The 21,813-nt window shown below is 37.9% G+C and overlaps 1 protein-coding gene across 7 annotated transcripts in view; it reads right to left on the reverse strand.

Moving 5' to 3' along the window:
• NEBL (nebulette) overlaps positions 1–21,813 on the reverse strand; it is a 370,452-nt gene that overhangs the window by 73,684 nt on the left and 274,955 nt on the right. For 4 of the 7 annotated variants that reach the window (XM_070432608.1, XM_070432600.1, XM_070432617.1 and 1 more), the window contains exons 5-7: positions 18,770–18,880; positions 8,617–8,718; positions 7,517–7,618 (exon numbers count right to left, since the gene is read on the reverse strand). The exons of 2 other annotated variants lie outside the window; for them this stretch is intronic. In XM_070432608.1, the coding sequence (XP_070288709.1) occupies positions 7,517–7,618; positions 8,617–8,718; positions 18,770–18,880 (315 nt within the window). The remainder of the gene's footprint in view (positions 1–7,516; positions 7,619–8,616; positions 8,719–18,769; positions 18,881–21,813) is intronic. One more of the 7 variants, XM_070432591.1, reaches the window with a different exon arrangement.

Consider the following 21,813-nt stretch of genomic DNA (forward strand, 5'->3'; position numbering starts at 1 on the left):
GTAAGGATTGCACATAAGTGAGCTAAGAAAATAGGCAAATGATTTAAGTGGTTCCTATTGCTCACCTTCTGACTTGTTAACCCACAAACTACACCCGCATACCCAGCATTCTCTCCTATTTTCAACACACAGTTCACACATCTGAGTGTCTACCTCTTCGTGCACACTCGCATCTCCTAAGGGATCAAGGCAAAGTTTTTCTTTGATTATAACTGGCGACTCAAACATGGAACAAAGGATCTCCAGTTTTAAGACCATATGAGACAAAAAGAGGTGTTGAGAGATTCTGCTGTGGTTTTAAGACACAATGTTATCTCTTACCTAAATCAATTATTTCGGAAACAAATAAAAGTTATTTATACCTATGACTGATTTTATTTGAATGATGAATATTATATCTTATGGTGCTGATGTTTACCAACGTTTTGTTGTTGTTAATCCTCACTCGAGGATATATTTTTTCCACTGAGCTTTTTTAGAGACCGTGTATGGGAGGAGGAGAGGCAGAGAGAGAGAGAAACATCGATGTGAGAGAGACACATTGATTGGTTGCCTCCCGCATGTTCCCGGATGAAGCCTGCAACCAAGGTACATACCCTTGACCAGAATCAAACCTGCAATCCTTCAGTGGGCGGGCTGACGCTCTAACCACTGAGGGACACTGGCTAGGCTACCAACTTTTTAAAAATGTGTATAGGTATTTAGGGTTAAATGTCTGAGTGTTTTTTAAAAACATTTAACAGACTTAGCAGGACTTTCAGAGACCACACTCGGAGAAAACACTGGAACTGTTAAATTACAATGATGTAACTTAAATTAGTTCTTTAGTGCCGCATCTGCACAAGGCAGTGTTTCAACAGTCTGAAGACGGACTTCTATACCACAAGGGAGTATAGGCTTCTGACATCTATGGCTCAGATTCACAATGAGTCAGAAAAGGCAGAAAAAAGCAAACCCTGAACAAAAGCTTTTCATCATGACTATAGGAACAAATATTAGGAAAGAAATGGAAAATGTGATAAGTATAGCTTAATTATTAGTGAAAATGACAAGTAAACAGATAGCACAATGCCAAATATCTATAGGCATTAATTCCTTCCAATACTGGATAAAACTGAATTGGAAATACTGTCAAGCAAGAGAATAAAATAGATTTTTATGTAAAACTCATCATAAAATCAATAACATTTTAAGTCTGAATTTTAGACAAGATAACATTTCTATCCTCACTTTTATAGCAAAATAATATCTTACTGATTTTGCACCAAATGTGGATGATCTCAAGAAATTTGTTGAATGTATATATATATATATATTGAACACCTAATCTTTGCCATTCTATAATGGTGGATTAAATACATATAAACCTTGTCCTCACAGAGCCTACTGTGTGGTAAATAAAGTAGATATCTAAAGCACACATATACATATATATGAATATTAAAATTTATGTTAAGAACTATAAAAAAGAACAGAGAGAGTAATACTATTTAAGTTGGCAAATCAAGGATGTGACATTTAAGCCAATACTTGGATGTGAGAAGGTTGGTGGACAGAGTACTTGACAGGAAGGGAAATGAGACATTCTTTAAACCAATGACTACCCCTTACAATTTAAAAACAATGCTTATTATTAAATGTTAATAGAAATATAAAATGTGATTTTTTTAGGTTTAAAAGACATTCTTATCAATACAGCAAATGAAATTTTAAAACAAATACTAATTATTATATATAATACAAAAATTTTCCTTTGATATTACAAACTAAAGAATCCCATTCATGCCAAGACCGGTTTGGCTCAGTGGATAGAGCGTCGGCCTGCGGACTGAAAGGTCCCAGGTTCGATTCCGGTCAAGGGCATGTACCTTGGTTGCAGGCACATCCCCAGTGGGAGGTGTGCAGGAGGCAGCTGGTTGATGTTTCTCTCTCATCGATGTTTCTGACTCTCTATCTCTCTCCCTTTCTCTCTGTAAAAAATCAATAAAAATATATTTTTTTAAAAAAAGAATCCCATTCATTATAGATAAATTCCAAGAAATAAATTAAGATGATATATGAATATATTAACAAATTAACTGCTCTTAGAATTTTTTAAGATGATTTTAATAGTTTTTATACTTAACATTTGAGACACTCATAAATACACCAATCTCTTCATTTTGGTACATAAAATTTACTTCATTTTTTTATTGATTTTCTTTTAATTACTTGACCATAATGTTATGTTTCTCCTAAGTCTTAAAAAAGGCAACTTTACAACTTGGGAGCAAAAGTATTGTACACAAGTTAACATAAGAGTCTGCTATGTAATTCCATTGCTTTTACCGAGTCCAAACCCACAGCTCAGTTACAGATAAAAGGGGAGAATGCTGCCACTGGCTTTCTCGTTCTCATCCTTACATCAGGCAGGTCTTATCCCTCCTCCATGAGCACTGCCTCATCATCACCTTCTCTGACACAAGCCCTCTGGTATTATCTTGGTCTTTTCTTCCTGCATCCTGCTCCCACTTTCCCTGCTTTCCTAAATCATTTCTTAAAAAACGCCTTCCTAAAGCATTTCCTTCCTATGTATTTATTTGCCTTTGAGTGCCCCTGTATAAACAATCTGTCATTAGTTTAAAAGCAAGACAATACATGATTTTCACAGTTGTCAATGAAAATAAGAAACTGCACCTTCTGCCCTTGTTTCTAGTTGATACACCTGATAAAACAAATGCAACATCCTGAGTTCACTCCAGAAATCCTATATATTCATCTTAACAGTTTTCCCCTTTTCTGATGATCTTATACCATGAGATCAGTAAGAATTCCAGGAAAAAATAAAGATGATATAATCTGCACATTACAATTTGCTTAAGTACCTGATCATCTGTTGCTAATGATTGGAGATTTTTTTATATATAACTGCCTTAAAATTCATGTAGAAATCAAATGGTAAGATTTGGGGTGACTGAATTTAAAATGAGAAAATAAAAGCTCAGATATAAAAACTTTCTTCTAAGTACCTTCAAATAAAATTGTCAAGGAGGGGATTTAAGACCAGCATCTAATAGCCAATGTTACTATTCCTGCTTCATTCTGTATGTGAATTCATGTCAAAACATGAAGTGGAAAATGATTCTGAATGTCTACTGCAAAATCATGCCTATGAAATTATGTAGTTTTTCTATGGGCCAGGCAGCCCTTGAAGTGCTTTACTCACAGTAGTTCATTTAACCCTCACAACAACCCAAAAAAAGTGGGGATTGCTGTCATACCCACTTTACCTTTGAGGGAACTATAGATAGAGAAGTTAAGGATGAGTCCAAGGTCACTTACAGAGCAAGTGGCAGAAACAGGCATTCAACTTGGGCAGTTCAGAGCCCATTTCTTAACTACTCAACCAAACCATACAGCCTTCCTAGAATCTGCTGCTTCTTCTAAAAAATTGAGGGGGGGATCTTTGCCCCCAGAAAAGGCTGAAATCATAAGAAGTCAGGTAGTTATGCTAGAAATCTAAAGCAATACCAGAAGTGTTGCCAATACTTCCCGCCTCTTCAACAGGCGTTATTGGGAATGAGAAGCACTTCCGGCCCTGATGAGAATGTCCCATCTCTTAGTGTAACATCAGCCTCCTGAGTCACAAAGTTGTTTAGCAAGTAAAAGTGCCTTGAACTGTAAACCAATCAATATGAGACACTTACATTTGGGCGTCCCTGACTTGTCCCTCCCTCTGTCTCATTTTCACACCACAGCCCTCAAGTCTTTTCAGGTCTGTCTACTCTGTGTGTGGATTGTCACGGGAATATCCCAGGTGGCCTCTAGAACTTTGGCCTCTTATGAGGCCAGCGTTTCCTACACAGTGTTGCCACATTAACCCGCCCTAAATATTATTTTCTTCACAACGCTTCTCTGCCCAAAATTTTCTGTGCTAATGCTTTTCTCACCTGAAAGTTGAGGCTACGTGAAAGACGACAGTTAAAATGGTGAGAAGTTATACTGGGGCTCCTTTTCTGAATTCAGCTCTAAAAAGCTCCCCCTCAACAAAACAACAAGAATGCCCACTGCATGGGAGAACATATTTGCCAATGTTATCACTGATAAGGGTTTAATCTCCAACATTTACAAGGAACTCATACAACTAAACAAAAGGAAGATAAACAACCCAATCAAAAAATGGGCAACGGACCTAAATAGAAACTTTTCAAAAGAAGACAGAAGGAAGGCCAAAAGACATATGAAAACATGTTCAAAGTCACTAATCATCCGAGAGATGCAAATCAAAACAACAATGTGGTACCATCTCACACTTGTCAGAATGGCTATCAGCAACAAATCAACAAACGACAAGTGCTGGAGAGGATGTGGAGAAAAAGGAACCCTCATGCACTGCTGGTGGGAATGCAGACTGGTGCAGCCACTGTGGAGAACAGTATGGAGTTTCCTCAAAAAACTAAAAATGGAACTCCCATTTGACCCAGTGATCCCACTTCTAGGAATATACCCCAAGAAACCAGAAACACCAATTAGAAAGGACATATGCACCCCTATGTTCATAGCAGCACAATTCACCACAGCTAAGATATGGAAACAGCCTAAGTAGATGAGTGGATTAAAAAACTGTGGTACCTCTACACAATGGAATACTACGCTGCAATAAAAAAGAAGGAGTTCTTACCATTTGCAACAGCATGGATGGAACTGGAGAGCATTATGCTAAGTGAAATAAGCCAGTCAGAGAAGGATAAATACCACATGATCTCACTCATTTGTGGAATATAATGAACAACATAAACTGATGAACAAGGACAGATCCAGAGACAGAGAGGCATTGATTGGACTGTCGGGCCTTAGAGGGAGGATAGGGAAGGGTGGGGGTAAGGGGAGAGATCAACCAAAGGACTTACATGCAAGCATATAGGCCTAACCAATGGACACGGACAACAGGGGGGTGAGGGCATGAGTGGGGCGGGGAGGGATAGAGGGTAATGTGGGGATAAGGACACATATGTAATAACTTAATCAATAAAAAAATTAAAAAAATAAAAAATAAAAAGCTCCCCCCTTTTACATTCCAAAATCCCTACTCCAATCTGTAAGTATGGCCTGAAGTCCAAATGAATAAACACTGCCCATTTATCATCACACAGCATCTCAACTCCTCCGCAATTCCCGTGGTATTTATGACCCGCATCTCCTTGCTAGGTCATCTGCCTCTGGTGTCAGACCTCTCTCCTCTGTCATGCACATTCCCAAGCTTTATTTGGGGTCCTCCTCTGAGCACAGCTTTCTAAGTCCAACTGAGCTCAAACCTACCTCCCACACAAACCTTTCTAAGTACGCCACCCTCAATGATGTCCTTTCCACACACAGAACAAGATGGTTTAAAAAAACATTTTGTGTTCACTTTATTGCATTTCCCTATCTACAAATAAATATGAACATTTTTTTCATGTTTACTGTCTATTTATATTTGCTCGTCTGTGACCTGCCTATTCACCTCCTTTGCTCATTTTTCTACAGGGTGGTTAATCCTTTTTTTTCAATATGAAAGAACTTTTGTGTATTCCAGATATTAAAATGTTGTCATCATACGTATTGTAAATATTTGAAGACCACTGCTCTTCTTTTTATATGGTTAGAGCATGTACGTGGGTTGCAGGTTCTGTTCCCGGCCTGAGTCAGGGGGCTTGCAAGAAGCAACCAACGGTGCCTCTCTCACATCAATGTTTTGCTCTCTTCCCTTTTGTCGCCTCCACCCTTCCTCTTTCTAAAAATCAACTGAAAAAATATCCTTGGGTGAGGATTAACAACAACATCTACAAAAATTCTCAGACACTACCTTCTCCATATGATAAACTCTTACCATTTTATGTTCTTCAGTTATAGTTTTACTCATTTACATCTCTTCATGGTGAAATGTAATTAGGACATTTGAAACTTGAAGAATGGATATTTTCAAAGTTGAAAGCACTTTAAGCATATAAAACTTACTGTATGATATCATATTGTTGACTTTGCAAATGTTATCTTTTTCCATTGAAAGAATTTTAAATTGTTTTATAGTCAAGTACATCTATTTTTTATTTATTTTTTAAAATATTATTGAATTACATATGTCCCCTTTTTCCCCCCATTGATCTCTTCTAGTCTGCCCACCCCCCACCACCTCCCGCCCCATCTCTAGTCTTATTTAAAAACAACTCTGTTATCTCTATTTGATATGTATGGTCTCCTGGGTTTTCTTTTTAAGATTTTAAAGTTATTTTATTGTTTATATTCACATAGTTAATCCATCTGGAATTCATTTTTTATATGGTTTAAGGTTCAGGTCCAATTTTATTTTTACCCTGATGGATGACCAGTTATGTCAGCACCATTTATTAACTAATCTAACTTTTTCCCACTGACTTGAACCAACACTTTTATCATATATTAAGTTTTTATACATATTGGAATCTATTTCAGGATTCCCTTTTCATCCTACTAATTATTTATCTCTTACTATACCAATCCCATATTGATTTAATTTCAGTGGTTTTATATTATGCTATGGTAACTTATAACTTAAGTTCTCCCTCACTGGTCTTCGTTTTCATATTTTTAAGAGCTATTTTCAGGCATTTCCTTTTCATCCAAACTCTAAGATCATTTTATCCATATTTTTTTCAAACCAGTTGCAATCTAATAAAAATTGCATGACATGTATGTCTATGTATGTGTGCATATATATATATATATATACATATATATATACACACACATATTAATTTGGGAAGAATTGAAATTTTTTTTTAAAATATATTTTATTGATTTTTTACAGAGAGGAAGGGAGAGAGATAGAGAGTTAGAAACATCGATGAGAGAGAAACATCGATCAGCTGCCTCTTGCACATCTCCTACTGGGGATGTGCCCGCAACCCAGGTACATGCCCTTGACCGGAATCGAACCTGGGACCTTTCAGTCTGCAGGCCGACGCTCTATCCACTGAGCAAAACCAGTTTCGGCATGAAATTTTTATCTATTGAGAATTTCAACCAAAAACATGCCATGTCTTTACACTTTTTCCTATTTTGTTTTATGTTCTTCAATAAGATTTCAAAGTTTTCTTCATTTCCATCACTCTTGTTTAGTTCATGATTAAACTAAAGCATTTAAAAATGAAGAAACTAATGCTTTATTACTAAGCTAAAGAGTGAGTGTGTAGACAGATAAATAGAAATTTCATTTTTTTTGGTATGACTACTGCTAAATTTTAGAAATCCTGAGAAATATGACAATATGGCTAAACTCATCAAAAAAGGTTAGAATTTGAGCTGAGAGAAAAGAAAACTTTGTTTCATGCTTAAAATAGACTTAATTTTTTCATACTGAAATTTATAATTATTGTAATCCTATCTGAAATAGTTTCAGAAACATTATCTTTGCATATTCTTGAAAGTAAAGATATTATCTAATATGAAATATTTTCCTGTGCTGCTAGAAACAAAATATCTGAATAAAATCATTGTGAAATCATGAGTACAGTCTTACTTGACTAGAAAGTTTAGAAGCTTCAACAGCATGTTCAAAATCTAGTCTTCCAATTACAGCAGGCTCTTTATTCATTACTCCTTGGCCTTTCTTGTATTCTGCCTAAAATGAATAAATGAGAGAATGTTAAATATTTCTACTTTCCAATGAAGAATTACATTGACACTAGCCACAAATATATAGATAGATAGATAGATAGATAGATAGATAGATAGGTAGATGATAGATAAAAGACCCTCGGTCCATAAAAATATTCCTTACAGCTCATCAAATTCTAAAATACTGAATGCTAAAGCAGAAATTGATTTTATAATATGGCTATCTAAATAAAGTCAACATTTCTGTAGTAAAATAATTACTCATTTTGAGACATGTATCCAATCATCATCATCATTGTATCTATACACTGAAAAAATAAGAAATTTCTGAGTAACTAAGACTCTGTCTTCTACATACAGATAGCTTTTATGGCTTTGTTTAGTCTCAGGAATTGATCTAACCCTATTTGATTAACATGCAGTTGAAGTTAGAAAATAATTATTGATTATTAATTTTTAAGGTGTGTAAAGCCTATTACTTAAGTATTTGTTTCAAGTTAAGACATCATTTTAAACCAGGTATTAGGAATGTTCAAAAAATATTAATCAAGAAGGATGTCTTAGAGAACATAAGAAATAGCTCTGTGGTGTAGGAAACGTGCAAAGGTAAACGTTGGCAGAACAGAATCTACAAATGAACAGCTACAAGATAAGAACAAGGCCAAGTGAAGTTCTTTTGGACAAGGTGAGGTAAGAGATAATATGGGACCAGATTACTAACAACTTGACTTTCAAACTGGAACATTTGAATGCTGTCTTATACCTGAATACTACATATCTATATATTGATCAAAAAGTATGGTAATACTAGCCATAGTCAAGTTGAGTTTTAGCAGCTTCTGCATATACCCAAATTATTCACAGGATTAAATGGATAATTCAGATTCATCAATTGAGATGATAAATTTCACTCATTAAATTAACCATGAAACTGCCAAAGCCATGCTTTGTTCCTGCAAAAATAAGAAATCATTTCTGCTCAAGATAAGAAAGAGCAATTACATTGCTTACGATCTTGGAGATCTGCGTTGCCATCTTGATGTCTGGTCTGTTGAGCTCTGCATTATACATGTGGGTATCCTGCATATCTTTTCTATAAGAAATCTAATCAGAGACAGTTTTGATTTAAAAAAATAAATTACTAATTTCACATAGCCTTAATGCCACAACATGATTTACCCTTGTTACAATCACTTTAGAAAGCCAATTGACATTTAATGCAACATTTATTTGGATAGATATATTCTCTTTTTACTATACCTATACCTCACTATCATTATTACATATGAATCAAATTTATACAACATAAAAAATATGAGCCTAAGACCTTGGCACAAAACTATTCTTATAGGATTTCATATACATTCCCCTCATATGCATGCCATTGTGTCTAAGTGTGCATACTGATATTCACATAAATAACATCCTCACCAAGGGCTTTCACTTGCCCCTCATACAGTCTCTACCCCAGTGGATGCAGGATAAGCCCAGCACATGAATATAGAAAATCACTTCTGTGGGGGGAGAGTGTGTGAAGTTCTGTAACTTTCTAACTTACACCCTGCCAACCATACCTTTCTCTTCATTTTCTGACTGGACTATTCAAATGCTCACATCTGGAAATCCTAGTGTGGGCACCAATAGTTTTATTACCTATTAAATACCATTGCAATGACTTGATCATCCCCAAATAAAAGCAATTACATTCAAGAATATTCATCCTCCAAATGCACATTCGGTACAAACTAAAATGTGGAAGACAGAGATTTTAAAAGAAAAATATACATAAATTTTGCCAAAGGTACTCTAGATAGCAGTGGTCATTTAGATTAACTGGATTGACAAGTAAAAATAGACCCGAAGTGAACCAGTATAATGGTCAACACTTCACCAATCTGTCCCCTTCTCTATTTCCTGAGACCAGTCATGATTTGAAAGAACACTTAGCTATCCTCCAGAAGCAGTTCTACTTGGCAATATCACCAAGGCCTGTCAACTTGTCCATTATCTATATATATAAAACCCTAATATGCAAATAGACAGAATGGCAGAACAACAACTGAACAACAGAGCAAGCGGTCGCTATGACGTGCACTGACTACCGGGGGCACGCACAGAACACGGCGGGCATTGGCCATGGTGGAATGGTGGAGCAGGTGAGTGGGGGTGCCAAACCAAGGTGGGGCACTGGTTGCTGTCACTGGGGTGAGCCTCTGGTGGTTACTGAAAATTCTCTGCTTCCGCATGCCACAGTCCCACCCGGCACTCGTACCTGCTGCCGGCACCAGCCCCATTCGCACCCACTGCTGGCACCAGAGCCACCGCTCACAACCACTGCTGGCGCCCAGCACTGGCCCAGATCACTCAGCGCCATCAGCGGGTGAGAGCGGCAGCTGCCGGCCCCAATCATCCATCAGGGCTTCTCCACCTCCCCCTGCTCCTGAGGGGCAATCGGGCTGGCTGCTGCCGGCCCCCCTCATACCCACTGCCGGCATCCGGCGACAGTCCCAATTGCTCAGCGCTGTCAGCAGGTGTGAGCAGTGGCAGCTAGACCCGATCACCCTTGAGGGCTTCTCCACCTCCCCCTGCTCCTGAGGGGCAATCAGGACAGCAGCCACCACTCACATCTACTGAGGAAGCAGGTCCTGCTTACACCCGCTGCTAGCGCCAGCCCAATCGCTACACGCCATCAGCAGGTGCAAGTGGGGCTGGCGCCATCAGCACGTGGGAGTGGCGGCTGTGGGAGCGGGGCTGCCAGCAGACAGGGGACTGGGGGCCACGGTGGGAGAGGCCGGGCTGGGGCATTGAGAATGGGCTGAGACCCACCCCTGTGCTCACGGCACCCTCGTGGCCCACAGTTCCTTTCAAGGTGCACACATTTGTGCACTGAGCCCCTCGTATAATTATATATTCTACTAAAGTTATAATGCAGAGGCATGGTAATGGTTTCAGAAATTCATGTACATTTTTTAAAGGCACAGATCTAGGTGGAACACGGAAGTACAGTGGAACCTCAGTTCTTGAATTTAATTCATTCCAGAGGCTGTTCAAGAAGTGATTTGTTTGAAAACTGAATCATTGTTTCCCATTAGAAATAATGTAAATTGGAAATAATTATTTCCCATTAGAAATAATGTAAATCCATTCCAGACCTGCAGATGATTCCCTGTTTTTACCTTTCTTATATATATGTCTAATGTACTGCTTAATCTATAAACAAACACATCTTTTCTTAAATTTATTGAACCACCCCCTATTAGCCCTTCACAAATCACTTTCAGCACTTGTCCCAGGGGTATCTTTCAGGAAGTCAGTATGCAATATCTTCACTTTTTCAAATATCACTGCCTCCAAAATGTTGTCACTGGCTAACTGCTGTTCTTCTATACATATCAACAACAGTTTTTCTATCTCTTCAATTTCCTGTGATCATTGTGTCTTTCACACCATAGCAACATTACCTTGATGGCCTCTTCATGATTTACAACTGTGCTAATCATCCATTTCACCAGTAACAAAAGCAAAAACAAACAAACAAAACCAACAACACACACACACACACACACACACACACACACACACAAATATTCACAGCACAATTTCCTGAGATGTTAGCAACATGAAGTCTAATGGTAAACCAAGTTGCATTCTCTCCTTTCTTTGTGGCCTGAGAGACTTTTTGTCATGCTGATGTATCAGTGTAAAAGGGTTGTTAAGTTGAAAACTAAAGTTTTGTTCCATAATGGAGATATTTTTTTCTGTGAACAACTTGGTGGAGAATCGAATTGTTTGAGATGGGAGACTTTCAAGAACCGAGGTTTGAAAGTATAGAGCTAAACATCTATACAAATGCACTATCAACTGCACAACACACTTATAATATTGCCTGCAAACCTCTTGCAATAGCATCATCTGTGGTACTTATTTCAAATTTAGATTTCTGAGGTCCATTCCCAACTTTGTAATGGAATTTCAATAAATGGGGCCCAAGAATTTGCATTTAAATGAATTTCCTGATTAACTACTATGAATGAGTATTCTAGATAATTCCATGTATCTTGTTATTTTCTTTTCAACCTTGCAGGGTTGAAAAAAACATTGCTACATTCCTTCTTTCAAAAATAATATCAAGTATACAAAATGATCATGTATGAAGAGGTCAGTAGATAGGCTCCCTATGCATTATATTATTTTATTTCAATGAAACATTTAGATGCATTTCTATTTACATTTTTTAAATATCTATTTATTGATTTCAGAGAGGAAGAGAGAGGGAGACATAGAAACATCAATGATGAGAGAGAATCATTGATTGGCTGCTTCCTGCACGCTCTCTACTGGGAATGGAGCCCACAACCCCAACATGTGCCCTTGACTGGAATCAAACTTGGGACCGTTCAGTCTGTAGGCCAATGCTCTATCCACTGAGCCAAACCAGCTAGGGCACTATTTACATTTTTAAGACCTTGTGTGTGCCTCACCATCAAGACTAGTTTTTCAACTATGTTTATACTCATAGTTGAATAGCTTCAATACAATTAGCATAATTTCAGCAAGAATCTGTTTTCTTCAGTATTCCCATTTTCATAGGATTACCTTAACAAGTAATTTCAGTTAAGTTTTGTGCATACAGGTACCAAAAGAAACATAAAAAAATAAGCTGAAAATTGAGTTATTTTGTTGGATGGGCTTTAAATCTTTAGGGATTTAAAATAATCCAATTTTATTGGTTTCAAAAAGCAACGCACTCACCCACAAATGATAGCCAATCACCTCAGCCTGCACTGAGTTAAACACAAGCTGTGTAAACAAAAACCAAGTCTCAGGTGAAAAGAAGCCAAAATCATTACTTACCTACAAAGGCTAGCTGTTTCCATGTTACTACATTCATAGCAAAACCATAGGGAGGGAATGTCTTTTTGTTTAGAAAAGAATGAGAGTAAAATGGAAACCCTTACTTTTTGAAAAGAGCTGCAACCTTTCAGAAATCTAAGCTGTACATGAGTTACCTAATTATATGCTGTTCAGCCTAATGATGGAGTGAAGAGAGGTGAACGGCACAAAGACACAGGAGCAGGACTCTGAATAGGGTCCCATCATCCATGTAAATTGCAAATTAGAGGCCAGCATATGTGACTCAAAACAAATATTAAGATTGACGTGAGCTGCAAATTCAAACAAGCGGACACCACAGAGCCACACAGGAAAGACCACAGGAGCCTGGTCACTAGTCAAATCTTCCAGAATATTGCTGCTTGGCGATAGTCCGAAGGAATGAGGGCTGAAGATGAGCAGCAAGTTCCTGATTTTCACTAGCTGGAAGGATGTCTAAACATAGGTGGTATGACAACACGGGTCATTATCCTAAATTATTCCTTTGTAGTAAACGCGTTTTTGTTTTTGTTTTTTATCTGCCTAGCATTTATTTTTTTTAATTGGAAACTGCCCCACCCTCACTCCATGTGATTTGGTGGAGCTATCAAATACAGCCTTCTTTTCTGTGACAGGCTATCCAATCAGATACCCCATCCCTTTGGAAATCATCCTATATAATAAAAGTGTAGTATGCAAATTGTCCCCTCAACCAGGAGTTCATCCTGGAGTTCGAGCAGGGGGCGGGACCAGCTGGGGAAAGGGAGGGAGGCCCCGGCTGGCAGCCGGCAGCCACTAGGGACCCTACCAGTGCATGAATTTCGTGCACTGGGTCTCTAATGATTAATAAGAAAGCAGACATAAACCAAGCAGGGCCAGAATCATTTGAAGGATCTGAAGCTAGGAGAGCTAGAGCTGCTGTCCTTTCCCCTGGAATTAGCTGCTGCAAAGCTGACTTAATTTTAAGAACACCAGCTCTCATCTTGAGACCATTTAAACAGTTTGTCTGGAAGTGAAGTCACAGAAGCCAGCTGAGCCAAGAGCTTGGGAGAGAAGGAGAGTCCTGGTCACACTGTGGAGCCTCTGGATCCAGCCAACCCTGAAGGTAGCATGACTTTTCCAGTTATGCAAATCAATACATTCTTGTTTTTTATATGCGCTAACTTAAGATGGATTTTTCTCACAGAATCTAGGAACTGCTAACTGCCTTTAAGTCATCTACAGTGTCAAATCTGCTCTTTATTGCCTCCAATAAGGATTTTAATTCTATCAGAATCTGTTGTTGAATTTCTTCCTTATCTCACAATGTTCACTTTCCTACTCAGCTTTTTGTTGTTGTTGTTAATCCTTGATATTTTTCCCATTGCTTTTCAGAGAGAGTGGAAGGGAGGGAGAGGGAGAGAGAGAGAGGGAGAGGAAGAGGGAGAGGGAGAGGGAGAGGGAGAGGGGGAGGGGAAGGGGGAGGGGGAGGGGGAGAGAGAGAGAGAGAGAGAGAGAGAGAGAGAGAGAGAGAGACATCCACTGGTTGCCTCCTGCATGCCCCCTATCTGGGGCACAAACCTGCATACTAGGTATGTGCCGTTGACTGGGAATGGAACCCTCGACCCTTTGGTGCCCGAGCCAAAGCTCTATCACTCAGTCACACCAGCCAGGGCAGCTTCTTTTTTAATCTCACTTTGTCTTAGAACCTCAGTTTGTTCTCTCCTTGCAAGCTTTCTAGTTCTGTTTCATAAGGCCACAGCTTTTGCATGTTTCCTGTTCATACAGAATGTCCAATGTGCCAGGCACTGTTCTAAATCTTTTACACACATTAACTCATTAAATCCTTGTATCGTCCTGGGTTAGATTTGGCCAATAAGAGCCTCACTAGATTTTGAAAACAGAAGTGAAATAGATGCCTCAATTTTCCATGTAAAGCCAGGCACGTGGGCAGACAAAGAATTCCCAGTGACTTTGCAGCAAGCTTTTCATATTTAGACAATAGTCATTTGAGATTCCTCAAAAGGTGAGCTAATAAACTAGAGGAAAGCAAAACCTCCACCAAAACTGTCCTTTCAGTGAAGTTCAAGCACTTGGAGATGTGAACATTGAGCGCTGAGGGATGTCAGCCAAGATGGGAGCCACAGACAGACACTTGCTGGGGCTGAGGGCAGGGTGAGCAGACAGACTCACAGAAACCAAATGCAACTGGCCCAGAAACATTTATCTCTTTGCTACTCTGGTGAAGGTTACCATGATTCTTAGTGAGAAGAAACTAGAGAGGATATGTATTTTTTAATTTTGTGGAACAGAAGTTGTCATTATCAAAAAATACCTGTATCATCATTATAAATTCTCACATTAAAAAACTCTCCAGGTATCACCAAAGGGGCACACACTCTGGAAAGTCTAGGCTTACTTCTGCCTAGGCATACTGTACTTAAAAAATTATTAAATTATAAATATTTTATAAGATAATGTAAACCTTTTAAGTATAAGTAAATGGAGGATCTGATATTAAATAGGAAAAAAAGAAAAGTTTTCAATCTTCTGAAAAAGGAAGTAACATATGGAGTTGTATCTAGAACACTTTACCATTATTATTATTATTGTCGGTTTATAAAAGCATTTTAGAGTGACTAAGTTTTCTTAGTCATGGTTATTTTATCATAATCACAATCCTGTGAAGAAGGCAGAACAAATAATACTAACTATTCTGTCTCAGAGATGAACAAAATACTAATACACCTAGTTTGATGCTAAATCCTAAAGCACTATTATTGTAAGTCACATCAAGGAACCACATAAAGCCGGAAATGTTTTCCTAGCATCGTTTTTTTCTGATTTTTAAGTTTTTTTCATTTTCTGATGAAATAGAAATTTTGTCTACTGATAAGTTTTTATTAACATTAAGAAACTACATATATCATTCTTGAAAGGAACATTAAGTCTCTTGCTTCCCCGGCTGAATACGTCTTTCTAATGCACACTGAATTGATTAACAATATGGTGTTTTGGAAAAGTTTACCTCTCCAATTTCATGACAAGTCTATACAGACCACATTCCTTATAAAACTTAAAATGGCAGCTTAAAATTTGTTTGCCTTACTTCAGAACTATTGGAGTTTTTGTCTCTGGTAAGATTGATGAGAACTAATAATGTTACTGGGGTTTTCATTACAAGCCCATCTTTAGGGAAAAGCAACAGAATAGAAACCTCCAGTTTCTCTAATTACATTAGAAAAATTTGGCAGGGGTACATCCCTTAAGATAAAAAAGGATTTAGATTGGCTCTTTTTTTATAATAAAAAAATGATAATCATTTTTTTATTATCATATCAGCAATAAGGGTTCGGGAAGTTTTTGAATATGCCCTTCTGACCTAAGTGCTCCTTAGTATAAATTTTATATGGATTTGGACTTTAATATAGTCTTACTTCTTTAGATTGTTTTTGAATTAACTGTGATCGCACTGTAAATCCCTAAATCACCCTTGAAAACTGGAGGGGGACTAGCTAGGACTAACATTTTACGAAGTGGCTCTTCCGCAGAGCCCTTCACATACGTCATCTCATTTAATACTTGCAGCCCTAATGAGATAAAGATCATTGCCCCGATTTTAAGATGAGAAAACCGGGAGTTGGAGATATTAGTAACTTGTCCAAGGTCATGCAAGCAAGTGGCAAAGCAAGCGTTTTAGCTCTGATTTGACTCCAGATTCCCTTTCTATTGTATGCTACAGTGGAGGATATTGAGAAATATGTTTTCCTTGTTTCATGATCACTGAGTTTGGGGGTGACAAAGGAGATTAATTGCCCCCAAATGCTCTTCTCCTTGGAACGCTCAGTTATTCAGAGGGGAAAATTTAGTTGGCCGATCCCACAGAATCCTCTCCCCATCCTCTTCTGCTTACACACATCTACATCTCTAGAGGTAGAAGGAGAGAAAGGTTCTGAAACAAAAAGTGTTCCCTGTGAACCATGGATAAATATTGTAGTAAAAGGTCTGAGTGGAAAGAAGGCAGAAGTTAAAAACATTGAACGATCGTTGTCCCAGTTTCTTGTGTCTCCCTAACAGCTACTCAAATGCCGACTTGATTTGGATGGAAACATAAAAATCGGTAAGCAAAGATGCCGACTTGCATTGTTTCTAGGTTAATTAGTTGCACATGTGGCAACACATTTGATTTTAAATTAAATCAAGTGATTTATAGGCTTAGTGCGAAGTCACAGACCGCGTTAGGAAGGGTAATTCTATTAGTAAATTCCCTGCCGATGAGCACCATTAGACTGAAGGAGGCAGGGTTGTCTCTCGTGGTGATTCGGTGGCCTCACCAGCTGAACCACAAGGTAGCTGTACTTGCTCTCCTCGCGGCTTTCCAGACCTGCGTTTAAATTTCATATTGCAAGGACAACAAGTGTATTATTCTAAGTGCCTTGACTCTAGAGGAATAGCAACTACTTCACAGACAGAACACAAATATCCTTCTCACTTTAAATCTGAGTAAATAGTCTTAAACACTTTCTAAATCCTATTATATGTACAAACTTTGCATGTAAAGGTTGAGCTGGTTAGGCAGAGGAGTGTAAGCAAACACACCCTTCTCCCATAAGTACACAGTATTGAACGGAGGAAAGGGCTTTATACTCTGTTCCCTCAACCCCTCAATCAAAGACCTTTGAAAAGAAAAGGCAGACTTAAAATAATAACCCCAGTTCTATGATAAGGAACTTCCGTATTTGAATTTCATTGAATTATAGAGTTAGAAGGGCCTCCCGAGGATCCTTGCAGTACGGCCCCCTCCCCAACCCACCCCCACCACCTTCTTTCCTGCAGTGCACTGGAGCTGCTGATCTGAATTCTGATGACAACCTATTTGGTGCCCATTTTAAAAACTTCATTTAAAATCTTGACCAATAACTAGTGACCTTTAAGAGGGAGGCAGCAGGGCCTAACAGAAAGAGCAAACCCAAGGCTTTGATTCTTTAGTCTCGTTTTTCTCATCTACAAAATGGGAACCGGTACAGGGATTTTGAGAGAACTGGCCATGATCAAAGTCTTGGCACAGTTCTGCTACACAGCAGTGCTGGCTAAGAGGTAGTTATTATGATTATTATAGTCATTCTGTAAGCAAACTGTTCTTATAAAGCATCCCCTTAAAATGACCTTGCTGGTAATAACAGACATGCAGCTTCTTCATCTCTTATCAACCTCAAACCATCAAGGAAAAGTGCTTTGGTATTGGCATCTGTTTATACATTTGGATTAAAACGTAAAACCTCACTCAGTTTTTACTTAAGCACTGACCTACGGCAATTTAATATCAGAAAACTGCTGCCATCCTGCAAAGAGACACTCTGCACAGCTGGGGCTCTGGGAGCACAGATCTGCAAAGCACCTTTAGTAAGAGAACTAAGTAGTGGGACAGACCCTGTGTGAGACGACAAAGATGTTTCAGGTATTTTTGACAAAAGGGAGTTTCTTGACCCAACTAGGACAGACGCTTTATCTTAACTGATTCTAACCAATAAAGAACCTGGCAAATAACTTTTATATTCCTTCTAGAAAGCAGAGAATTCATGATGGGGAGATAAATAAGCTTTCCCTGAGATTTCGGGAAGAAATATTTCTTCCAGGCCACCATGAGAGTGGTGGCAACTGAGCAAACGCGTGAAAGCTCTGATGTACCTCCTGACTTAAAACCAAAGAGAGATTCGTTTTCTATAGACTCACTTCCTCCCTCTCAGCTTCTGCTTCTAAGCCAGCCATTAGGCATCTATTGATTTGCTATTCTCTGTGGGTCTTTAGTTTGACACGCTGCCCCCACAAGCATTCCAAAAGAAACAGGAGCGGGGGACAATCTCGCTAGCATCTGTGAATGAGTCTTCCCGAGTGATTTGCATGTAAAGGTTGCATGAAAGAGTGATTTGCAGCACTCTTTCTCCCAATTCTTCTGCAATTCTAGGCAGGAAAACATGGGAGCTTCGCCATCGAGTCAAGGAATTTCTAAAAATTCTAATAACCCAATAGGTCCAAAGGATCCATGTGTGTCTTGTTCAAAGCAGAATTTCCAATGCCGGCAAGTGCCTGGCATTTTAAAGGCATTCCAGGAGGTTTTAACAACTGTTAATGGAATAATTCAGATATCTTTCTTACTGAACACAGAGAGATAAAAAGAAAAGAAAATTTAAAGTCATTTTTTTAAAGGGAGTGTCATAATATTTAAATTTCAACAAAATAGCCATTAACCTCGAGGTGGGTCAACCACAGTTTTCCAGAAAGTCTTGGGGAGTGGCTTCCTTACATTACTCTGGTGTTTATTGACCTCCATGGCATGTTTGATCTCAGGTGGCTCCTTCATATGGGTGTAATCTGAGAGTCCTCTGGCAGCATCATGTTTCTGCTTGTAGGCGATCTTTAAAAAAAAAAACAAAAAAAACACACACACAATAAACCATTACTCTCATTTAGAAGTGCATTAAGTTTTTACCTGTTAAATTTCAGAGATTTGCTAGGATTTTGTATATTTGAATATCACAACTGTTGGTCAAATTTGCCTGAGTCCCTATAACAAGACAATATACATAACATTTTCATTTTAGTGTTTCAATTTAGACGCCTAATTCTAAATCTTTGTCGCTTATTTCAAAAGTAGTTGACCATAGGCTGAAATCCCAACTCTTGTGTTCATCCAGTTCAAATCTCAGCTACGACTGTGGGAAACCTCCCACACCCAAGAGCGGTTAGGGTTCTAAATGTTCAAGGTCTGAGTCTTGGGAAAGCAACTGACAAAAAGGGGGAAATGATCAGATATTTAAAAGTGAATTTTTCATTTTTTAATTAATTGTTATTATTTGATGAAGACCCAGCTATAATATTTAAATGCCTTAACCTGTGGGAGAAAATAGAATGCAGGCAAAAAATCTCAGATATGTCAAGCCCAGTCCTCTGTTAGAGAAAGAAGCATCATACCAAGGTATCCAACACCACCAAGTTAACTTTGTTCTGGACTGAGAAGGCATGAGTATGATTACTTCAGAAGCAACCAAACTCGACAGAAGAGTTAGAAATTAAAGATCTAGAAGACAGCAAACAAATTATCCCCTTACTCTTAGCCTATGCCATTATCCTATTTATTTCCTTCAGAATTTTTAGTTACTGTGTTTCCTTTATGTCATTTCTTTTCTGTCTGCTCTTACTAGAACATAACTGTCCGGTTCACTGAAGGCTCAGAACCCCAAATACTGACTGGCACAAAACAGACAGTAATAAATATTTGCTCAAGTGAATAAAAAATGAAATGAATAACTGAATGAATGAGAATAAAACAGGAATAAATTATTCCAAAGTTAATATTAAATATTTATCAAAGGTTTAATAATAAGAAATATTAAATGGAATTACAATTACTTAGCCCAAGAGAATAAAGTAGCCTTAAAAAGAAAGATTAGAACAGTGTTAATCAAGAACAAAACAAAATCTAATTTTCAATGAAAAAGAATTAAAGTTAAACTTAGGGAAAATTTTTTTACCCATATGATTTCCTTGAGAGCTATGCCTGTATAGTACACATGTTTTAATATCCTGTGCCAATCACAGTGAATGACAAAGAGTAGAAAGGAAATAAATGTTTAGTGAATGAATAAATTAATTAAATATTCTCATGAACTTAAACTCCTCATAGTCTTTAATAAACAGAATTAATCACCCATTTGACTTAGATAACATACTTGTCTAGAGGATTAAAGTAATAATAAAATATTTAAAAAATAAAATCATCAACTATAACCACACAAAAAAAGAAAGAACAACTATCAGTGTTTAAATACCTTCTCTGCTTCCTCTACTGAGTTTTTCTTGATAACTAATAAGAGAGAACTCAATCTGGGGCATCACAGCCTCTAAATTTTGTAAGCTGTGATAAAAATTTCTTCTTTCAATGAAATCTAACTCTACCTGCCCATAGCTGCATCTATTTGGCCATACAGGTGGAGTCTAGTTCACAAGGCAGAACTTTAAACAGGGCAACATAGCTGTCAATGACTTCCCTTCTTCCAGACTGTCTGTGTGCATTGAAGCACTGAACCCCTATCCTCAGCACAAATTCCAATTTATCCACCTCTTTCTTAAGGTGCCCACATTTTCCGGACCTATCCTCATTAGAATTATTCAACTTAATCCAGACTACCATCTCTCATGTGCTGTATGTGATTAATGCAGCCATAGATCACACTGTTTCCTTTTGATGGTTGTGTTGAGATTCCTGTCAACACCTTTAAGTCTTGTTCAGTCCCACCCAGCCCTGTTCCCACATCCAATCCTGCATCTCTGGTTGATTATTAGGGCTCACATGCAGCACTTCACCTTAGCCCAGGGATCATTCATCTTGTCAGAGCCTGTCCAGTGACTTAATCCATCAGGATATCTAACTCTGGTAAACATATCTTTACATTTTTCACCAATTAATTATGTTAAACAGGAAACCCATTAAGAACCTTCATCTGGGTTGAGAAAGTCTATTATCTTAATTCCATTATATTCTATATTATATCTTGGGGTGGGGGAAGGGGAAGTTAATGAGGGGCTAAGTCTATTAAGCCAGGAAAAGAAAACTTCTATGAAATATGTTCCTTCTACTTAAATAAAAAGAGCTAGTATGTGCCTGTCTCCTTTTTGCTAGATGCCTGGTTTATTTTGCATCTTAGACTGACTATTACACTTGGGACTTTATAAACATAACCAATACAGCTGATCATTTTGTGGGTTATCATAGAAATGGTGAGTCATCAAACATGGTTTTAAAAAGCACTCTTTGTTAAAAAGAGCTATGTAATTTTCTACTTGGAGCATTAAAACAGTCATTTCATTTCATGTATAGCTGCTACTAAGCACCACTTCAGAATTCAAATTAGATCAACTGGGAGGTGGCTGAACTTTCATTTATCATATTAATGTTCATCTTTAAAATAGCTAATGGAAAATTATATCAAGCTAATAAATTTCCTGATGAATTTGATTTCCTAGGATTTGTCATTATTGTGTGGCATTTCCCTAGATTAGCACTTGTTTCCTTCATACGCTGAGAATTAAGATGGCTGTGGTACTTACGGACACCTACCTCATGGAGGATACTTGCGATAGTCTTACATACTTTATATATAAACTAGTGACCCAGTGCATGGATTTGTGCACATTGAAAAAAAATTAATTAGAATAAATATTTTAATATTGCTATTTGCCCTTTCTCTATATTAGAAATGTCAAGCAAATTCACAATCGACAATGACAGATGGAAACACACATGTCCAATAGGCGCCAGCAAGAGCTTTATATGTATCACACATGTAT

The sequence above is a fragment of the Myotis yumanensis genome, unplaced genomic scaffold, assembly GCF_028538775.1.
Source record: "Myotis yumanensis isolate MYYU_CA2020_CCGP unplaced genomic scaffold, mMyoYum1.0.hap1 SCAF_1, whole genome shotgun sequence".
Taxonomy (NCBI): domain Eukaryota; kingdom Metazoa; phylum Chordata; class Mammalia; order Chiroptera; family Vespertilionidae; genus Myotis; species Myotis yumanensis.